Source organism: Salmo trutta, chromosome 35 (genome assembly GCF_901001165.1).
Source record: "Salmo trutta chromosome 35, fSalTru1.1, whole genome shotgun sequence".
Lineage (NCBI taxonomy): Eukaryota > Metazoa > Chordata > Actinopteri > Salmoniformes > Salmonidae > Salmo > Salmo trutta.
Genome location: NC_042991.1, coordinates 17,463,969 through 17,487,774, shown reverse-complemented (window position 1 = coordinate 17,487,774; position 23,806 = coordinate 17,463,969). Strand labels below are relative to the sequence as shown.

Here is a 23,806-nt window from a genome sequence, read left to right as displayed (position 1 = left end):
AGCTGATTTGTAAGGGTCCAGATTTTGCAGCTCTTTCAGAACATCAGCTATCTGGATTTGGGTGAAGGAGAAATGAGGGAAGCTTGGGAAAGTTGCTGTGGGGGGTGCAGAGCTGTTGACCGGGGTAGGGGTAGCCAGGTGGAAAGCATGGCCAGTCGTAGAAAAAGACGTATAGAAATTCTCGATTATCGTAGATTTATCGGTGGTGACAGTGTTTCCTAGCCTCATTGCAGTGGGCAGCTGGGAGGAGGTGCTCTTATTCGCCATGGACTTCACAGTGTCCCAGAACTTTTTGGAGTTTGTGCTACAGGATGAAAATTTCTGTTTGAAAAAGCTAGCCTTTGCTTTCCTAACTGCCTGTGTATATTGGTTCCTAACTTCCCTGAAAAGTTGCATATCGCAGGGGCTATTCGATGTTAATGCAGAACGCCACAGGATATTTTTGTGCTGGTCAAGGGCAGTCAAGTCTGGGGTGAACCATGGGCTATATCTGTTCTTAGTTCTATATTTTTTGAATGGGGCATGCTTATTTAAGATGGTGAGGAAAGCACTTTTAAAGAATAACCAGGCATCCTCTACTGACGGAATGAGGTCAATTTCCTTCCAGGATACCTGGGCCAGGTCGATTAGAAAGGCCTGCTCGCTGAAGTGTTTTAGGGAGCGTTTGACAGTGATGAGGGGTGGTCCTTTGACCGCGGACCCATTACGGACGCAGTGATCGCTGAGATCCTGGTTGAAGACAGCAGAGGTGTATTTAGAGGGCAGGTTGGTCAGGATGATATTAATGAGGGTGCCCGTATTTACGGATTTAGGGTTGTACCTGGTAGGTTCCTTGATCATTTGTGTGAGATTGAGGGCATCTAGTGGAGATTGTAGGATGGCCGGGTGTCAAGCATATCCCAGTTTAGGTCACCTAACAGTACAAACTCTGAAGATAAATGGGGGGCAATTAATTCACATATGGTGTCCAGGGCACAGCTGGGGGCTGAGGAGGGTTTATAACAAGCGGCAATGGTGAGAGACTTCTTTCTGGAAAAGTGGATTTTTAAAAGTTGAAGCTCGAACTGTTTGGGCACAGACGTGGATAGTATGACAGAACTCTGCAGGCTATCTCTGCAGTAGATTGCAACTCCACCCCCTTTGGCAGTTCTATCTTGGTGGAAAATGTTGTAGTTGGGGATGGAAATTTCTGAATTTTTGGTGGCCTTCCTAAGCCAGGATTCAGACACGGCTAGGACATCAGGGTTGGCGGAGTGTACTAAAGCAGTGAATAAAACAAACTTAGGGAGGAGGCTTCTGATGTTAACATGCATGAAACCAAGGCTTTTTCGGTTACAGAATTCAACAAATGATAGCGCCTGGGGAATAGGAGTGGAACTGGTGGCTACAGTGCCTGGGTTAACCTCTACCTCACCAGAGGAATAGAGGAGGAGTAGGATAACGGTACGGCTAAAGGCTATAAGAACTGGTCGTCTAGTGCGTTGGGGACAGAGAATAAAAGGAGCACATTTCTGGGCGTGGTAAGTTAGATTCAGGGCATGATGTACAGACAAGGGTATGGTTGGATGTGTGTACAGTGAAGGTAAACCTAGGCGTTGAGTGACGATGAGAGTGGTTTCATCTCTGGAGGCACCAGTTAAGCCAGGTGAGGTCTCCGCATGTGTGTGGGGTGGGACAAAAGAGCTATCTAAGGCATTTTGAGCGGGACTGAGGGCTCTACGGTGAAATAAAATAATAAAAACTAGCCAAGACAGCAGTAGACAAGGCATATTGACATCAGAGAGAGGCATAAAGCAATCACAGGTGTTGATCAGGAGAGCTAAGACAACAACGAGTAAATGGCGATGAATGGGCAGAGCGGGTCAGTTAGGTACATACCGGACCTGGCTCCGTGTCGACAATAAAGAGTTCAGGCCAATTGGCAAAGGAGGTATTGTAGCCCTAGAATTCGCTGGTATATGGGCCTAGCTTGAGGCTAGCTCAAGGCTAGCTGGTGCTTGCATCGGGACAGAGGCGTTAGCTAACAGTAGCCACTCGTTTGCAGCTAGCTAGCTGTGATGAGCCGCTCTAATGATCCCGAGCGGCAGGAATCCGGTGATGTGGTAGAGAGAAGCAGTCCGATATGCTCTAGGTTGATATCGCTTGTTGTCCGAGCAGGTGTTGTCCGAGCTAAGGCTGGCTGGTGACCGAGAAAATGGTGAAGACCGCTAGCCGTGGCTAGTTAGCTGGAAAGCTCCTGATGGAAGTTCCAGTTATGAGGAATAAAATAGCAGAGCCGTACCACATTGGGTGAGGCGGGTTGCAGGAAAGTATATTTAGTTCGTAGATAGAAAGTGAGTTTAAGATATATACGAAAAAGACCGGCTATTTACACGGGATAAGACAAAGACAAACACACACGTCCCACTGCTACGCCACACACGTCCCACTGCTACGCCACACACGTCCCACTGCTACGCCACACACGTCCCACTGCTACGCCACACACGTCCCACTGCTACGCCACACACGTCCCACTGCTACGCCACACACGTCCCACTGCTACGCCACACACGTCCCACTGCTACGCCACACACGTCCTACTGCTACGCCACACACGTCCCACTGCTACGCCACACACGTCCCACTGCTACGCCACACACGTCCTACTGCTACGCCAATAGAACACATCCATCATGTAGAGGCTATCAAGATTACTATGCTTACTGGAAAAAAGAGGTTTCTAACCTCAAGGGTCTTTTCCAGGTCTTTTTCTGGTTAAATAAATAAAAGCTCCAACATATACAGCCTGAGAAATGTCACTTCCCATGAAGTAGCAATCAGAGCTTTTTAACATCAACTAGCAACAGGGCCATGACAATTCTCAGGCTCGCAAGCAAAGACCTATTCGTACATGAGCACGCACACACACACACACACACACACACACACACGAGCAGAGGTAGCACAGTCCAGCCTGTTCGTGCGGGCGTCTGATGGCTCTAAGTGCCCTTAGATAATAGAGAGCTATAAAGGTGAACAGTGAACATCCTCATAACTGCCATCTGGTGTTTGTGGTAGTCATGCTGTTAAAACTAAATGTCAAGATGGAGGGGCCCATTCTCAAATCTATTAAACTGCGTTCCACAGTTTATGTGCTCCAATTATGGAAATAAATATCCTAATGAAGCAAAGTGCTCCGGATGAGAGTAAAAGCAAACGAGAGGGTAAAAGGAGAGGGGATGGTGGTTCGGTGGTGCTACAGATATCACGGACAGTCAATGGGAGAGAGATGTGCGTTGGCCAAAGAACATTGGTGTCTAGCATTATTGTGTCTGCTAACTAACAGTGTTATAATTAATCACAATTTTATTCAGAGAAAATGAGCAGTACTCTGCATATTTCCACAACCCCACCAATGATAACTGGTGGAGCTAAGTGGCTATTTGGGGTACTTGTGTTGACAGCATCACATTTGAGAGTTTGGGGGAGGAAGGGGTGACGCAAAGGCTTGCTCAAGATCAGACGTGAGTCGGCAAAAAACAGAGATATGGAGAGAAAATAATGTGTTGTGTAGGAAGCCTGGGGATAGGCCAAGCAGCAGCCCTGGTTTCTAAACATCCAGCTCTCTCTGGCGTCTACAAGTAAAGCCCAGTAAAGCATGACATTACCACTGAGTATTACGTTCAGAGAACACACCAACACCACTGCATTGCTATAGTGAAGCCCACCCCCACCAATGATAACAAGGCATCTATAAATAGGCTATAAATAGGCTAAGTCAGGGGTCTTCAACTTTTTCTTGCCAAGACGAACCAGAGACCCAGGGACCCCATCATGCATTAGTGAAAAAAATAAATGAACTTTCATTATTTTGGCCTCCCCACATTATAATTGGAAGAGGAAATGGAAACTAACAGCCTATTAGCTAGAACGGTAACTCCAAAAACATTTTCGCTAAGAGCGTCGGTTTAGTTGGTTAAACAAAGGTTAGCCATGTGTTGGCTAAAATGAATGTGCAAGTCAAGAAAGCTTACCAACAGCCAGCATCACTGGTAGCCTATTCACGGCTGCTTTTTCAAAGCCTATGTAAGATACTCTAGTGAGTGTAATTGGCTCCAATGAGTGTAATTTGCTCAACATTAGGAGTTGAGAAGTTGACATCATTGGAAAGATACAGTAAATTCTCCTCTTTTTTACTGTAGGTATGTAATAAAAAAATTGTTTATTCTGTTGTTGCTAGTGATATTCATAAAAACAACAAATAAAATAAAAAGCTATTGTTTTTTTATTTATTTTTTATTTTTATTTGATGTTTTTCGCGAACCCCCTGCAGTACCCCCACGGAACTCCGGTTGAATATCCCTGGGCTAAGTGAGTGACAGAGTGACATCTCTCCTTGAGCAACACACAGATATCTACAGCAAACCAGGAGCACTAAGGACGACAGGACAGACGTTCCTCATCAGTATGAGAAGCACTCCATCCAATAGGAACACAACAGCTCTCCACTGGAATAGCATTACAAGTTAAATGGGGCTGTGTTAGAGGAAGGAACAAAAGTGATCCAAGGTGTTGTGTTTTCTCCACAGCCGCCTTTGAAGGCGATGCGGTATGCGTGTGGATATTTAAGTAATTACAGTGGTAAGCTACCAGAGCCAAACAGGCCTGTTTACTGTTCACTTACTGGCATTAACCTCATCAATCCCTTCATAACAGGGGCAGCAGAGGAGAGGAGAACAACTTAACATGAAACCAGACTCACCTTTAGACTCATTCACAGATGAATGTCAACTTTAACAACACAGGCTTTGGCTTTAATCACAGACAGACTAGGAGATGAATCTGCCAGAGACTAAAGAAACAGAGGCCAGAATACAGGGTTTTTCTGTTCTCGCTTCCTTTTAGGGGAAGAAACTATAATTCATCTTAAACACATCCAGACTCTAGACTCTCAGATTGCTCTTTTTCATGTTGAACCTTGACCTACAGCCAAAAATAGCTCCTGGGTTGTGTAACCTCGTGTAAGGAATGGTCATGTTTTAACCAGGGCAGGAAATTTCACATAGCAAGCTTGTGGGGGAGGAAGGATTGTTGATAACATCCCCTATCCATCCATCCAGTCATTTTACTGCAATGTGATTTTCCATCTTAGAGGAGAAATTGAACAAGTCGCCCATTAGAGCTGGCATGGATAGATTTGTTAAAGGTTAATGAATTCTCATTCATTAAAACACCACACTTTATTACAGCACATTGTGATTGGTCAGGCTTTATGGAAATGTCGGTTTTATCTAACCACTGCTCAGTGCAACGAGATAGAATATCTAATGTCTGTGCCAGGTTAAGCTTGTTCATAGTAACATTCCTAACTTCTCTATTTGAGCCCCTCTTTCTCTGTTCTCTTTCTCCTTACCTTTGAAACACCCAACTAAACAGAGAATCCAGTTATAGAATGTTAAATTCACACAATGGGACACTAAAGAGATGCAATATGAACAAATGCTGGCATCACAGTTGCTTTATCTATCATGGTGGTAGATCAGAAAGAACAAAACTACAGTATATTCAAAAAGAGCTACACAGATGTGAATGATTGAAACCAAAATGATTCTTCATACACTGGCTGAATAGGAATGATGATGAATGGACCTCTTGGGATCATAGTAATAGTTGTATAAAGAGAGGAACTAACAGAAATGGTGACTTCCTCATGTTAACAACCATGTTGTGAAAATACCTCCCTGTAAATACAGCTGACAGACAGTTTTACCCTCTCAATGACCCTGAACTACACTCCAACCTGAACCTACCCCATGCTTAACCCAAATCACTGCCATGACCTCATACACCGTCATGTTTCCATAGTCAGCACACAGCAATTACTTCAGTAATGATAGTGTTTAGTGTTGGGAATATAGTGTTTCTGTGCTCAATCACCCACAGTACAGTATCCCAAACAACGCACCCATAAACGTTAATCTGAAAACCATATACCGTTCAGAACCAAGTTCACTTATTCAAGGAGAACAGTGTCAAAACAACTCATTATTAACACAGCCTACTACAGTAACTGTAACCTTCATAGAGACCTCCATAATAGCTCAGTCTTTCAAAATTCAGGAGGCTGATAGGTCACAAGTCAGGGTTCAAGTTCACGACTGGTACAGGAATTACAGTGACCCTGGTCCTGACTCTAGTGACTGGTGAGTTTCTTACTGTAGGGCTGAAGAGGGAGATGACATGTCTCTGTGACCGGCTGCTCCTCCTGTCATTAAATGACATTACAGCCTGCCTCAACCTCTAACCCCTCTTTTGACTGTATAGGACACAGCTCAATGGAAAGCATGGACACAGGTAGACTGTGGGGGGAGAGAGAAAGGGGGTGGAAGAGGGAGGGAGAAAGAGGAAGAGAGAGAATGAGAGAGAGAGAGCAGGAAGGGAGAGAGGGAGGGAGGGAGGGGGAGAAAAAGGAGGAAAGAGAAGGGGGAGAGAGAGGTCATGGTGCCATGTCATGGTCAACAACACCATTGACCAGTCACGTCAGGCTGTAGACGTGCTCGTGTGAACATTAAGAACCCACGACTGAGTGGCTTCAACACTCCATATTCATTCCGTATTCACTCCATATTCACTCCATATTCACTCCATATTCACTCCATTTTCACTCCATATTCATAAGGATCTGTGGCAGAAGGGATATGGAAGCCTGGCAGCATGTAAAATAACACATCTGTGTCAGTGATATTCTCAGCACCAAGTGATACAAGTGACTTGGTCACCATTAGCTGCTGTGACTAAACATAGGGAGAAGCTGCTTTAGCGTTCAAATCAGAGCGGTTAGGATCTCAGCTGCTATCCTCCATCTACACTACTGTTCAAAAGTTTGGGGTCACTTAGAAATGTGCTTGTTTTTAAAAGAAAAGCACATTTTTTGTCCATTAAAATATCAAATTGATCAGAAATACAGTGTAGACATTGTTAATGTTGTAAATTACTATTGTAGCTGGAAACTGCAGAATTTTTTTTAATGGAATATCTATATAGGTGTACAGAGGCCCATTATCAGCAACCATCACTCCTGTGTTCCAATGTCACATTGTGTTGGCTAACCAAGTTTATCATTTTAAAAGGCTAATTGATCAATAGAAAACCCTTTTGCAATTATGTTAGCACAGCTGAAAACTGTTGTTCTGATTAAAGAAGCAATAAAACTGGCCTTCTTTAGACTAGTTGAGTATCTGGAGCATCAGGATTTATGGGTTCGATTACAGGCTCAAAATGTCCAGAAACAAAGAACTTTTCTAATTGCAAAAGGGTTTTCTAATGATCAATTAGCCTTTTAAAATGATAAACTTGGATTAGCTAACACAACGTGCCATTGGAACACAGGAGTGATGGTTGCTGATAATGGGCCTCTGTACACCTATATAGATATTCCATTAAAAAAAAGCCATTTCCAGCTACAATAGTCATTTACAACATTAACAATGTCTACACTGTATTTCTGATCAATTTGATGTTATTATAATGGACAAAAAAACGTGCTTTCCTTTCAAAAACAAGTGACCCCAAACTTTTGAATGGTAGTGTATGTCCACAACATCAGGAGCAGACTGTCTGTCGTTCTCTCTGTCCGTCCATCCGTCTGACCAACCACCAAGTCTGTACATTAGCTACTCATTACCCCCTAGCGCCAACCTTCACATCACTCCAATCATAACCTCATCTCTTCAGTCTCTCTGCCTCATCTTCTATCAGAGGATAGTCTAGATTCCAGAATCTTCTATATTCTAGATGATTAACCCAGTTGAAGATGGTGGTGGGGAGAGCAGCCAGACCAGAGCAGCAGCAGCAGACAGTGATTCATTAAACAAATCATGTGGGTCAAATGTGATTGGAGGAGTAATGATCACTCAGACAGAGCCTCCTTTCCTAATCACTGACTATTTTGGGGGTCAATGGATGCACAGTAGTGTGTGCATGAGTGTGTGTGGGTGTGTGTCTTACGCAAGTAAATGATGAACATTTGAGAGTGCCAAAAGTAGAACGAAGCTGCAGCATCTTGCTGTGCAATTCAACACACTTCACCCTAAAAATGTTACTTGCTCCAACACAAATCAAAGTAATGGTAAAAAGGCTCTGACATGTTTGATGTAAAATGAACACCAACTGCATACAGTGCATTCAAATAATACTTCAGTGTTAAAATCAATACATCAAAAGGTTTGTGGTGCATGTACAGACAGTAATACAATCAGAAACAGACAGTACAGGTTAGCTGGGCAGCTAACCTGTACTAACCTGTACACCTTGTCAACTACACTAGGCATGCGCATGGGTAGCCTAGTGGTTAGAGCATTGGGCCAGTAACTGAAAGGTTGCTAAATCAAATCCCGAGCTGACAAGGTAAAAATCTGTTGTTCTGCCCCTGAACAAGGCAGTTAACCCACTGTTCCTAAGCCATCATTGTAAATAAACATTTGTTCTTAACTGACTTGCCTAGTTAAATAGAGGTTAAATAAAATGGCATCTGTGGAGTGACTGACAGATGACTAGCTAACCTCTCTCTAATCAAACAGAACACAGCCTTTTATCCATCTGGTCCTGCTGGACTCACAGTCGAGACAGTGTTTACATTGACATGGTGTCGCTTCTAGTCGGCTGATGATGGGACAAAACAACGGTTCTGTACAACACTGTCAGACACAACCTCAGAATAGTCTTACAGTAATTGCAGACTGAAAGCACAAAATGCATGCAGTTGTGTAGAGTTGTTTGAGCAGCATAGACAGACCCATAGGACACACATTCTAGTCCTGTCTTCTAAAGTGTGTGTGAAGTGTGTTCTGTGCTGCCTTCTAGGAGTGTGTATGTGTATCTTGTCCTACCTTGACCTCCTGACTGGTGAACACCTCAACATCCACCACACAGGCGATGAGGACAAAGATATCACAGTCCAGGTTTCGGGAAGGCATTTCCACTTTGCTCCTCTCTGTACCGCTAAAACAGACAAATAACTGCTAGAATCTACGTCTCGGTCCGGAGCACCTGGCTGTGTGTTCACGCCGGTGTGTGTGTGTGAGGGGGAGAGTGTGTGTGTTGTATTGTGCTCTGAAGAGCCCACTCTGTAGTAATCTCTAGCTATGAGGCAGGCTGGTTGTTAGTCAGAGCTAGCTGACTGGAGAAGTCTAGACGCCGAGAGGAATCAGACCACTAGCCCCCCCCCCCCCTCGCTCCCTCTTCCACACACACACAATATCAAATGTTGATTTGCATTCCACACCATGCTCCCTAAAATCAAGAGACACGCTCAGACACATTGGCTCTGGGGAAGGATTCAAATAATATTCTGCAGTATGAATATGGAATATTAGCTTCATAAATACCAGATTGATTCCCGCTGCGCTACATGTGCAGCAGTGGAGGCTCCTCAGAGGAGGAAGGGGAGGACCATCCTCCTCAGTGAACTTCATAAATAGTGAACAATTTAAAAAAGTTGTCCTTTTTATAGTAAATATATTCACGTCACCAAATAATTTATGAAAATAAACTGTTGCAATGAAGAACTACAGTAGTCTCAACAGCACTCTGTAGGGTAGCGCCATGGTGTAGCCGGAGGACAGCTAGCTTCTCTCCTCCTCTGGGTACCTTGACTTCAATGCTCATGGTTCTTGCAGCATGAACTGACATGTTGTCCACCCAATCAAAGGATCAGAGAATGTATCTAGTACTGAAAGCATAAGCTACAGCTAGCTAGCGCTGCAGTGCATAAAATGTGGTGAATAGTTGACTCAAACAGAGAGAAAGACAATAGTTTATCTGTTTTTAACAAATTAATTTATTCCAAAATTAGGGAGAAGAGAGAGTAAGAGTGAGTGAGTGAGTGAGTGAGTGAGTGAGTGAGTGAGAGAGAGAGAGAGAGAGAGCGTTTTGCCTACTCAAACAGAGAGGGATGCTATGTTAGCTAGCTGGCTATGGCTATCCAACACTGGAACCCTTCCAAGTCAAGGTAAGCTTTTGGTTTTATTAATTTATTGCCACTGGGGCCTGCTAAACTGCTTTCTGACTGTACACTGTACTGCATGATTGTAGCGGGTTTACTAATGTGTTAGTTCTAGTAGTTCTGGTTGACTATGACATGACAACGATGTAGGCTGTGTGTAGCGGTTAGCGGTCATGATATGAAGGTTTGGCTTGGAAAGGTTTTTTCACCTGGTCACAGACAGCTGATGTTTTGTGCACTGAAGTCCATAAGTGATGGAAAAGGTGAGAGGAGGAGAGTATATAGATAGATGCTTGAAGGAATTATATATACACAACGAGTTGTTTTTATGTGGCTGCTATGTAAGTGAACTGTGTTCGCGTATGACAGGGGTGTATTCATCGTGCCGATTCTGTTGAAAAATGTTTACTTAAATTGAAGCAAACGTAAAGAAATAGGGATAAACATACCTGATATTGTCCAATAGAAATGCTTGTTTGCAACTGTTGGACTAATGATTACACCCTAGTACAGCTAGATGCAGGCAAGAGTGTGCAAGGCGGTATTGAATGTGTCACTGTCTGTCACCGGGATTATTCAAAATTCTCTCGACCTGTGTGCACCTACGTTGTAAACCTTCATTCATAAGCTAGGTTGTAGCAACCTCATGATGGGTATAGGGAAAATGTGAGTATCATGTAGTAGCCTAAACCTATCGCTGTTACATTGAGCTGGGTGAATGGAATATGAATGACAGTCATCCAATACGCTGTAATAGAAATAAGGCCATGTTCATTAAAAAAATGATCATCCTCCCTCATCTTAAACGGCACCGACCGCCACTGACGTGCAGCAACAATCATGTAAGCTTGCGGGATCAGGCAGCGTTGGTGAGGCTAATGAAACATATACCAATTCATTTAATATTCTAAAAAGATTGTTAAAATACTAGTATAACCACTCATAGTCATATAATAATCATTCTACTGTAGTAAACACTACTTGTGATATATCAAAGGATGAAATGATGATTAATACATGGGTCTAATGCTGACGTTATTTTACAGCGGTGCTTTGTGTTCATATCACATCTTCCACTGACCAGTCTGCCTCCTTCTCCTCGTCTTAGAATCTGAGCTACCCGGTGGTGAAACGCAACCATTTGTCCAGGGTAAACAACAGAGGTACCATAGAATACAGCTAACACATTACCTCCATAGAATACAGCTAACACATTACCTCCATAGAATACAGCTAACACATTACCTCCATAGAATACAGCTAACACATTACCTCCATAGAATACAGCTAACACGTTACCTCCATGGAATACAGCTAACACGTTACCTCCATGGAATCCAGCTAACACGTTACCTCCATAGAATACAGCTAACACGTTACCTCCATAGAATACAGCTAACACGTTACCTCCATAGAATACAGCTAACACGTTACCTCCATGGAATACAGCTAACACGTTACCTCCATGGAATACAGCTAACACATTACCTCCATAGAATACAGCTAACACATTACCTCCATAGAATACAGCTAACACGTTACCTCCATAGAATACAGCTAACACGTTACCTCCATAGAATACAGCTAACACATTACCTCCATGGAATACAGCTAACACTTTCCCTCCATGGAATACAGCTAACACTTTCCCTCCATGGAATACAGCTAACACATTACCTCCATGGAATACAGCTAACACTTTCCCTCCATGGAATACAGCTAACAATTTCCCTCCATGGAATACAGCTAACACTTTCCCTCCATGGAACACAGCTAACACGTTACCTCCATGGAATACAGCTAACACTTTCCCTCCATGGAATACAGCTAACACGTTACCTCCATGGAATACAGCTAACACGTTACCTCCATGGAATACAGCTAACACATTACCTCCATGGAATACAGCTAACACATTACCTCCATGGAATACAGCTAACACATTACCTCCATGGAATACAGCTAACAGATTACCTCCATGGAATACAGCTAACACGTTACCTCCATGGAATACAGCTAACACGTTACCTCCATGGAATACAGCTAACACTTTCCCTCCATGGAATACAGCTAACACGTTACCTCCATGGAATACAGCTAACACGTTACCTCCATGGAATACAGCTAACACATTACCTCCATGGAATACAGCTAACACATTACCTCCATGGAATAAAGCTAACACTTTCCCTCCATGGAATACAGCTAACACGTTACCTCCATGGAATACAGCTAACACGTTACCTCCATGGAATACAGCTAACACATTACCTCCATGGAATACAGCTAACACATTACCTCCATGGAATACAGCTAACACATTACCTCCATGGAATACAGCTAACACATTACCTCCATGGAATACAGCTAACAGATTACCTCCATGGAATACAGCTAACACGTTACCTCCATGGAATACAGCTAACACTTTCCCTCCATGGAATACAGCTAACACGTTACCTCCATGGAATACACCTAACAAGTTACCTCCATGGAATACAGCTAACACATTACCTCCATGGAATACAGCTAACACATTACCTCCATAGAATACAGCTAACACGTTACCTCCATGGAATACAGCTAACACGTTACCTCCATGGAATACAGCTAACACATTACCTCCATAGAATACAGCTAACACGTTACCTCCATAGAATACAGCTAACACGTTACCTCCATAGAATACAGCTAACACGTTACCTCCATGGAATACAGCTAACACGTTACCTCCATGGAATACAGCTAACACTTTCCCTCCGTGGAATACAGCTAACACATTACCACCATGGAATACAGCTAACACTTTCCCTCCATGGAATACAGCTAACACTTTCCCTCCATGGAATACAGCTAACACTTTCCCTCCATGGAACACAGCTAACACGTTACCTCCATGGAATACAGCTAACACTTTCCCTCCATGGAATACAGCTAACACGTTACCTCCATGGAATACAGCTAACACGTTACCTCCATGGAATACAGCTAACACATTACCTCCATGGAATACAGCTAACACATTACCTCCATGGAATACAGCTAACACATTACCTCCATAGAATACAGCTAACACATTACCTCCATGGAATACAGCTAACACATTACCTCCATGGAATACAGCTAACACATTACCTCCATAGAATACAGCTAACACATTACCTCCATGGAATACAGCTAACACATTACCTCCATGGAATACAGCTAACACGTTACCTCCATGGAATACAGCTAACACATTACCTCCATGGAATACAGCTAACACGTTACCTCCATGGAATACAGCTAACACATTACCTCCATAGAATACAGCTAACACATTACCTCCATGGAATACAGCTAACACTTTCCCTCCATGGAATACAGCTAACACTTCCCCTCCATGGAATACACATAGACCGGGATAGTACTCATCTGTATGTGAATACATGCAATGCACAGAACATCAGCCATGCTGAGGCAAGGAACAGGTTATTATATGGCAGTATTGCATGACTGTGTTAAGTCATACACTCACACTAATGCCAACCAGGTACACTGCATAGAGGGTAGCATGTGTTTGCCTCTCTCCACTCCATCTCCTTTCTCTATCTCTTACTCTCTCTTTTGCCCTCTCTCCCCTCTGTCTATTCGGGTGTATTGACAGAACGATCCTGCAGTGCCAATGTAATATTTTATGTTGTCCTTCCTTAATGGAAAATCAGCCTCTGTCACCCGATATCACACACACACACACACACACACACACACACACGGTTTTCTTTGGTGTCGATAAACAACCCATCTCAGCCTGTCACAAACCGGTGGGGGGGCGACCAGCAGGTAGCTTTGAACACCATTTCATAAACCCACCTGACTCACAAGGACCCGTTTGTGTCGTTGAGCTGTTAATAAAAGAGTATAAGGGCTTCAACACAGCCAGACCAAGACCACATCGCTTAGACTAATTGCGCTGGCTAAGACAGAGGCTGGGGCTGATTTCACACACCACTACAAGGTCCTTCATAAAACACACACAAAGACAGACTGTCTGCATAAGCGGAGCAGTTTAACAGTCACTTGTCCACATGGCAATAGAGTAGAAACGTGACCAGAGTTAGATGAGAGAGACAGTAACAGCAGAGTCAATGGAATACAGTCCACTCCTGATATCTGAAGCAAGTGAAATGGGATTGATCAACAGAACTGCACTTAAACTGATGTATGTTCACTTATCCGATGTGTACTTATCAGGACTCAACTGTATATAAGGTAAGTTGAAACCAAACAATCAGTTTAAACCAATAAAGCCTCCCACTCGCCACGGTGTTCTACTGTAAACAAAGCCCAGTCCATCCATTTAGCTGCTTATCTTTGGCCACACAAAGCCATCATCACTCCGGCCACAACGGCCTGCCTGCCTGTGGGAAACCCTTGATTAGATAAAGGAGAGTCACAATGGAAGGCCCACCCAGTCTTCTAACCAGTTATTGACAGACAAAACCTTAATAGGGGAAATGGAAAATCTAGTGTTCAGTGGAACAGCAGCCCAGAGAGAGACCTTTGTACCCAGACTCTGCTGGGAACTGCCTGTTGTCAAAGGAGTCTCTGGACAACACAGACAGACAGAGCTGTTTCTAAGTTCAAGATGAGTGTTTCAACGTTGACATTATAAACAGTGTACATGTGCATGCACTGCACGCAACCACACAGACAAACGACATTTTCAAGTACACAAGTACATACAAAACAGCTTAGAATTCATTGAAACACACAACCAATGTAAATAGTCCGGGTGGCCATTTGATTAATTGTTCAGCAGTCTTATGGCTTGTGGGTAGAAGCTGTTCAGGAGCCTTTTGAACCTAGACTTGGGCTCCAGTACCGCTTGCCGTGTGGTAGCAGAGACAAGTCTATGACTAGGGTGACGAGTCTGACATTTCTTTGGGGCCTTCCTCTCACACCGCCTAGTATATAGGTCCTGGATGGCAGGAAGCTTGGCCCCAGTGATGTACTCGGCCGTACACACTACCCTCTGTAGCACCTTACGGTCCGATGCCTAGCAGTTGCCATACCAGGCGGTGATGAAACCAGTCAGTATGCTCTTCATGGTGCAGCTGTATAACTTTTTGAGGATCTGGGGACCCATGCCAAATCTTTTCACTCTCCTTACGGGGAAAAGGTGTTGTTGTGCCTTCATCATGACTGTCTTGGTGTGTTTGGACCATGATAGTTTGTTGGTGATGTGAACACCATGGAAAGTGAAACTCTCGGCCTGCTCCGCTACAGCCCTGTCAATGTTAATGGGGACCTGTTCAGCCCGCCTTTTCCTGTAGTCCACGATCATGTCCTTTGTCTTGCTCACGTTGAGGGAGAGGTTGTTGTCCTGGCACCACAATGCCAGGTCTCTGACCTCCTCCCTATAGGCTGTCTCACCGATGTCGGTTGTGTCGTCAGCAAACTTAATGATGGTGTTGGAGTCGTGTTTGGTCATGCAGTCGTGGGTGAACAGGGAGTACAGTAGGGGACTAAGCAGGCACCCCTGAGGGGCCCCAGTGTTGAGGATCAGCGCGGCAGACATGTTGTTGCCTACCTTTACCACCTGAGGGTGGCCCGTCAGGAAGTTCAGGATCCAGTTGCAGAAGAAGGTGTTTAGACCCAGGGTCCATCGCTTAGTGAGGAGCTTTGTAGGCACTATAGTGTTGAATGCTGAGCTGTAGTCAATGAACAGCATTCTCACACACAGTTGAAGTCGGAAGTTTACATACACCTTAGCCAAATACATTTAAACCCAGTTTTCACAATTCCTGATATTTAATCCTAGTAACAATTCCCTGTCTTAGGTCAGTTAGGATCACCACTTTATTTTAAGAATGTGAAATGTAAGAATAATAGTAGAGAGAATGATTTATTTCTGCTTTTATTTCTTTCATCACATTCCCAGTGGGTTAGATGTTTACATACACTCAATTAGTATTTGGTAGCATTGCCTTTAAATTGTTTAACTTGGGTCCAACGTTTCGGGTAGCCTTCCACAAGGTTCCCACAATAAGTTGGGTGAATTTTGGCCTATTCCTCCTGACAGAGCTGGTGTAACTGAGTCAGGTTTGTAGACCTCCTTGCTCGCAAACGCTTTTTCAGTTCTGCCCACAAATTTTCTAGAGGATTGAGATCAGGGCTTTGTGATGACCACTCCAATACCTTGACTTTGTTGTCCTTTAAGCCATTTTGCCACAAATGTGGAAGTATGCTTGGGATCATTGTCCATTTGGAAGACCCATTTGCGACCAAGCTTTAACTTCCTGACTGATGTCTTGAGATGTTGCTTCAATATATCTACATAATTTTCCTACCTCATGATGCCATCTATTTTGTGAAGTGCACCAGTCCCTCCTGTAGCAAAGCACCCCCATAACATGATGCTGCCACCCCCGTGCTTCATGGTTGGGATGGTGTTCTTCGGCTTGCAAGCGTCCCCCTTTTTCCTCTAAAACAATGAGGTGTGGTGAATGACAGAGAGAGCCATCCTATCTTCTCACAGACAGTCAACAATAAACACAGGGACGTATTCTTCATTAAGACCCAGCCTGATACACCAGTGTAACGCCCTGATCTGTTTCACCTGTCCTTGTGAATGTCTCCACCCCCTCCAGGTGTCGCTTATTTTCCCCAGTGTATTTATCCCTGTGTTTCCTGTCTCTCTGTGCCAGTTCGTCTTGTCTGTTTCACGTCAACCAGCGTGTTTTTCCAGTGCTCCTGCTTTGCTATTCTCTCTTTTGCTAGTCCTCTCGGTTTTGACTCTTGCCTGTTTTCTGGACTCCGTACCCACCTGCCTGACCAGTCTGCCTGCCCTGACCTCGAGCCTGCCTGTCACTCTGTACCTCCTGGACTCTAAACTGGTTTTGACCATTTTCCTGTCCACGACCATTCTCTTGACTACCCTTTTTGGAAATAATAAATATCAAATACTCAAACCATCTGCCTCCCGTGTCTGCATCTGGGTCTGGCCCTGAGCCCTTATAACCAGGCCCTCCCCGGGGCCTCTGGTACTGACTGATGCTGGCCTGGCTATGCCTGAAGAGAATGCAGGTTGGTATTTATTGGGTTGACTCATGACCTGGTGGTAGCTCTGCAGGGTATTCACTAGCTGGCATAGTCACACAAGTCATAACATTTGATTTTAAATCTAACCTCACTGCTAACCTTATGTCTAACCCTAAACTTAAATTAAGTACAAAAAGCACATTTTTGTTTTCATGAATTTTGATGATATTGGGAAATTGCCACTGGCCCATCTACTGGAAATCACTTAACTCTGCCTCCAGGACAAGATTCATCCCAGTAAACGTCAATCTGCTCCTAAAAAAATACTGTAGTGCTGCCAGGACCCGATGTGAGGAGGCCCAGAACCAATCTGTGAGGGGTTTGTTATGGTAATGTCCCTAATCTCAGACTGCTGCCTCCACTGCAGCACTACCTCACTGAGCATTCAGACCCAGTCACACCGATATGCTGCCATAACAGTCAGCAGTCAGCACAGAGAGAAGAGAGGGGGAGGAGAGAGGAGATGAAGGGAGGGAGAGAGAGAGAGGAAAGAGAGAGCGGGATGAGAGAGAAAGAGAGTAGAGTGAGCTAGAAATTGATAGAAAGAAAAAGAGAGGGGGAGAGAAGGAGAGGGAGATAGATTTGGAGAGAGAGCAGAGAGAGAGAGAGAGAGAGCTGTGGTTGAGATGACAACATGGTGAGGTGAGGTTCATATAAGGTGAGCAAATGAAGGTGTGACTAAATCTACACTATAGTTGCTGGGGGAAGAGAGCCTGAGAGGAAAAATGGGGGTAAAACAAAAGGTGAGATATTGATGGAGAAGGAAAGAGATGGAGCAAATGGAAAATGATTGGATGCCAGCAAATAGAAGAGGGGGAAATCTGAAGAAAGAAAGAATCAATGTTGTCCAATACGAATGCAAATGAGTATATACAGTGAGGGAAAAAACTATTTGATCCCCTGCTGATTTTGTATGTTTGCCCACTGACAAAGAAATGATCAGTCTTTAAGTTTAATGGTAGGTTTATTTGAACAGTGAGAGATAACAACAACAAAAATCCAGAAAAATGCATGTCAAAAATGTTATAAATTGATTTGCATTTTAATGAGAGAAATAAGTATTTGACCCCTCTGCAAAACATGACTTAGTACTTCGTGGCAAAACCCTTGTTGGCAATCACAGACGTCAGACGTTTCTTGTAGTTGGCCACCAGGTTTGCACACATCTCAGGAGGGATTTTGTCCCACTCCTCTTTGCAGATCTTCTCCAAGTCATTAAGGTTTCGAGTCTGACGTTTGGCAACTCGAACCTTCAGCTCCCTCCACAGATTGTCTATGGGATTAAGGTCTGGAGACTGGCTAGGCCACTCCAGGACCTTAATGTGCTTCTTCTTGAGCCACTCCTTTGTTGCCTTGGCCGTGTGTTTTGAATCATTGTCATGCTGGAATACCCATCCACGACCCATTTTCATTGTCCTGGCTGAGGGAAGGAGGTTCTCACCCAAGATTTGACGGTACATGGCCCCGTCCAACGTCCCTTTGATGCGGTGAAGTTGTCCTGTCCCCTTAGCAGAAAAACACCCCCAAAGCATCATGTTTCCACCTCCATGTTTGACGGTGGGGATGGTGTTCTTGGGGGTCATAGGCAGCATTCCTCCTCCTCCAAACACGTCGAGTTGAGTTGATGCCAAAGAGCTCCATTTTGGTCTCATCTGACCACAACACTTTCACCCAGTTGTCCTCTGAATCATTCAGATGTTCATTGGCATCAGACGGGCATGTATATGTGCTTTCTTGAGTAGGGGGACCTTGCGGGTGCTGCAGGATTTCAGTCCTTCACGGCGTAGTGTGTTACCAATTGTTTTCTTGGTGACTATGGTCCCATCTGCCTTGAGATCATTGACAAGATCCTCCCGTGTAGTTCTGGGCTGATTCCTCACCATTCTCATGATCATTGCAACTCGACGAGGTGAGATCTTGCATGGAGCCCAGGCCGAGGGAGATTGACAGTTCTTTTGTGTTTCTTCCATTTGCGAATAATCGCACCGACTGTTGTCACCTTCTCACCAAGCTGCTTGGCGATGGTCTTGTAGCCCATTCCAGCCTTGTGTAGGTCTACAATCTTGTCCCTGACATCCTTGGTGAGCTCTTTGGTCTTGGCCATGGTGGAGAGTTTGGAATCTGATTGATTGATTGCTTCTGTGGACAGGTGTCTTTTATACAGGTAACAAACTGAGATTAGGATCACTCCCTTTAAGAGTGTGCTCCTAATCTCAGCTTGTTACCTGTATAAAATACACCTGGGAGCCAGAAATCTTTCTGATTGAGAGGGGGTCAAATACTTATTTCCCTCATTAGAATGCAAATCATTTTATAACATTTTTGAAATGCGTTTTTCTGGATTTTTTTGTTGTTATTCTGTCTCTCACTGTTCAAATAAACCTACCATTAAAATTATAGACTGATCATTTCTTTGTCAGTGGGCAAACGTACAAAATCAGCAGTGGATCAAATACTTTTTTCCCTCACTGTAGTATGCTACAAACTGTATACCATAAGAGGCATTGGTGCACTTACTGTACTGCCAGCCTGCCCATGTGAAGTGGAGACACTGAAGACACTGGGACTAATTGCCTTTATTAAGGCGTCCGCATGCTTCCCAGCTGAAACAGTTCGGAAGAGTTTGTTCGTTTTGGACTTCGGTACGGTTTTTTTTCAGCTGTTCGGGCACACAAAATGTTTTCTTTATACCCCCCTTCGTCCGTGGTTGGTCAACTGTAGGGATTCTTCAATAAAGTCTGTTGTCATTCAATGAGAGACGACTCGTTTTCAAGTCCATTTTTTCATTGAGAAATACTGCACCAAACATCTTAGTTAATATGAAAATTGTAAAAAATGATCTCCTCTGCCAAAACGGCAAATTTGATCTTAGATTAATTCGGACTATTTTGAGGAAGTATATACTGGCTACAGTACAGGGACAAACAGTACTATTGCCACTTTTTTTCTAGTTTTTCAAGCGAAGGTCTTTTAAGGGATAAGGGAGTATGCGAGCACACTCGTTCGGTTCGCCTAGCCGACTTCGGCTAGCCGCCAGCCGAACTGAAGCATGTTGACGCCTTTAGGGTCCTGCCTCATGTCCACTCCAAGCGTGACAGCCATAGACGCACATCTATCTACTGTAACTCTACATTACTGCTTCCATCCCTGGACACAAGAACAAAGCTGCAGCTGTCTTCAAAGCGCGCTGTGTGACACACAGGACCTAGTTGTATCAGCGTCTCCATCTAAAGGAAAAGCAGGTGGCCAGATGGAGCCTATTTCCTCCCAGTCAGTCAATCTCAAATTGGATCAGCCAGTGGTGCCTATACGCTACAATACACAGGGGTACATCTGCAGTTAGGGCCATCACAGGAGGAAATAGCTAGGCTACATCTCTTAGAGGGGGAGAGGAGCGGCTGGAGGAAATAGCTAGGCTACATCTCTCAGAGGGGGAGAGGAGCAGCTGGAGGAAATAGCTAGGCTACATCTCACAGAGGGGGAGAGGAGCAGCTGGAGGAAATAGCTAGGCTACATCTCTCAGAGGGGGAGAGGAGCAGCTGGAGGAAATAGCTAGGCTATATCTCACAGAGGGGGAGAGGAGCAGCTGGAGGAAATAGCTAGGCTACATCTCTCAGAGGGGGAGAGGAGCAGCTGGAGGAAATAGCTAGGCTACATCTCTCAGAGGGGGAGAGGAGCAGCTGGAGGAAATAGCTAGGCTACATCTCTCAGAGGGGGAGAGGAGCGGCTGGAGGAAATAGCTAGGCTACATCTCTCAGAGGGGGAGAGGAGCGGCTGCAGAACTTATTTTGTGATGCTAATACTAGGACGTGGTGAGGTGTCTCACACCAGCTCTCACTCTCTCCTCACAGACAACTGAGCAATCTCTGCAATGACGTCAAAGAGGCAGTGCACTCACAGGCAAAGCTAAAACTAGCTCAAAAGGGTGTCAGTGTGTGTGTGTGTGTGTGTGTGTGTGTCTCTCTCTCTCAACTGTGTTTGTGTGTTTTCAGGGGCATATCACAGTTTAAAATGTAGCTCCTGAGTTGAAGCCTGCAGGGAGAGAGAGAGAGAAGGGGACTTGGAGGAAAGAGAGAAAGGGAATGAACCAGTGAGTCAAAGGGAGAGAGGGATAGAAAGGGGAAAAGCAAGCGAGCATACGAGAGAGGGAAAAGAGCGAGACAGAAGACTGCAGAGTGATGACTTGATTAATGAGAGGGCTGATGAAAGACTCGTTTTGACGCCAGTGGACTCAGCTCAGCAGCACACAATGCAGGGATGAGAGGGAGAGGGAGAAAGAGGGGAGGATGAAGAGAAGGAGAAAAGAAATAGAAAGAGAACAGATTAAAAGGAGAAGAGAGAGACATTGGAGCATGCATCAACCTGGTCAGGTCAACCAAACTGAATCTACCATTCACAGGTCGAAGACACTATTCACATTGGCAGGATTAAAGAACTGCTCCTCAGACAGAGAGGGCCGTTTGAGCTACAGAGCAAGATGGTCTGTGTGACAGGAGAAGAGGGGGTAAAATACAATACAACTTTATTGTCCATAGTTACAGTGAACAACGGAAATGAATCTTCCCTCTTCAGACACACAGTTGAGAGGAGTACAGGGTCAAGCTGGATGGAGAGCATGGTGTGGGGTTACGGGCCTTGCTTAAGGACCAAACGGTAGGGGGTTTTGGGGTTAAAATATGAACCCAGCAGCCCTCCAGTTGCCAGATCAATTTCCCCCCTTTTACAATGCCCGGACTGGGATTTGAACTGGAGACCTTTCGGCTACATGTCCAACTCTTTAGCCGCTGGGCTACATACCGCTCCTTGGGTGACTCTCAGAATGACATTGAAACTAAAGCCACACTAGTAAATGTGTGAATTATTTCTGATTGTGGTGGTTGATTTTATTTCGTGATGAGCGTCATCAGTGGTTTATTTACTCATAGGATGAATTGCAGATACAGTGCATTCAGAAAGTATTCAGAAGCCTTAATTTTTTCCACATTTTGTTAAGTTACAGTTATTGTCAGATCTCTCCAGAGATGTTTGATTGGGTTCAAATCCGGGCTCTGGCTGGGCCATTCAAGGACATTCAGAGACTTGTCCCAAAGCCACTCCTGCGTTGTCTTGGGTGTGTGTTTAGGGTCGTTGTCCTGTTGGAAGGTAAAACTTCACCCCAGTCTGAGGTCCGGAGCGCTGTGGAGCAGGTTTTCATCAAGGATCCTGACTAGTCCCTCGATCTTGACTAGTCTCCCAGTCCCTGCCACTGAAAAATATCCCCACAGCATGATGCTGCCACCACCATGCTTCACCCTAGGGATGGTGCCAGGTGTCCTCCAGATTTGACACTTGGCATTCAAGCCAAAGAGTTCAATCTTGATTTCATCAGACCAGAGAATATCGTTTCTCATGGGTCGAGTCCTTTAGGTGTCAAGCGGGCTGTCATGTGCCTTTTACTGAGGAGTGGCTTCCGTCTGGCCAGTCTACCATAAAGGCCTGATTAGTGGAGTGGTGCAGAGATGGTTGTCCTTCTGGAAAGTTCTCCCATCTCCACAGAGGAGCTCTGGGTTCTTGATCACCTCCCTGACCAAGGCCCTTCTCCCCCGTTTTCTCAGTTTGGCTGGGCGGCCAGCTCTAGGAAGAGTCTTGGTGGTTCCAAACTTCTTCCATTTAAGAATGATGGAGGCCACTGGGTTCTTGGGGACCTTCAATGCTGCAGAAATGTTTTGCTACCCTTCCCCAGATCTGTGCGTCGACACAATCCTGTCTCAGAGCTCTACGGACAATTCCTTAGACCTCATGGCTTGGTTTTTGCTCTGACATGCACTGTAAACTGTGGGACCTTATATAGACAGGTGTGTGCCTTTCCAAATCATGCCCAATCAATTGAATTTACCACAGGTGGACTCCAATCAAGTTGTAGAAACATCTCAAGGATGATCAATGGAAACAGGATGCACCTGACCTCAATTTCGAGTCTCATAGCAAAGGGTCTGAATTCTTATGTAAATAAATGCATTTCTGTTTTTATTTTTAATACATTTGCAAAAATGTCATTATGGGCTACTGTGTGTAGATTGATGAGGAAAAAAGGTAATTTAATCCATTTTAGAATAAGACTGTAATGTAACAAACTGTGGAAAAAGTCAAGGGGTCTAAATACTTTCCGAATGCACTGTACATTGTTCTGTTTTCTATGGGAGTAAATCTTCTATCAGTTTAAACCTGTTATGAAACAGAGAGTGCATTATCAATGTGTGTCCACTAGGGGCAACAGTGGAAACCATTGTGTGGTTAGCTCACGTGTCCAGGCCATTCCTTCTTCCTTAATCCCCCCTCCCTTCAATCAATAAACTGATACAGACCACTGTCCAACTTGGTGCCCCCCTCTTCTCTCTCCATCCCCCTCCATATCTCTGACATAGGTTCTGCTCCATCCATTCCATCTCTAACCCAAAACACACCTACCTACCTACCTACCTACCTCACTCACTCACTCACTCACTCACTCACTCACTCACTCACTCACAGTCCTTTTCTAAATGAAGGAGGGGAGCACTATGCATATCTAAATTCAACAGACAACATCAGAAACAAACGCAGCATGTTCTCAAGGTCAGTGTGACCTGACAGTCTGTGTCACATGGCGGGGAGGCTGTAGCCTGGTGCACTCTGGGAAGTCAAGAGTGTTTCCTTAGTTACTGGAGAGCGCCAGCAGAGGTGCCAGGGCATCCTCTCTGAAATGTCATTGAAGAGAGA

At 44.5% G+C, this 23,806-nt stretch overlaps 1 protein-coding gene across 3 annotated transcripts in view; it reads right to left on the bottom strand.

Moving 5' to 3' along the window:
* The window catches only part of LOC115174746 (calcipressin-2), a 126,840-nt gene that overhangs the window by 63,486 nt on the left and 39,548 nt on the right, over window positions 1–23,806 (bottom strand). Inside the window, exon 1 of one of the 3 annotated variants that reach the window (XM_029733570.1) lies at window positions 8,871–9,139. The exons of the other annotated variants lie outside the window; for them this stretch is intronic. Within the exon in view, the coding sequence (XP_029589430.1) occupies window positions 8,871–8,957 (87 nt within the window). The 5' untranslated portion in view covers window positions 8,958–9,139. Of the gene's footprint in view, window positions 1–8,870; window positions 9,140–23,806 lie in introns of those variants that run through there. 3 annotated transcript variants of the gene reach the window in all.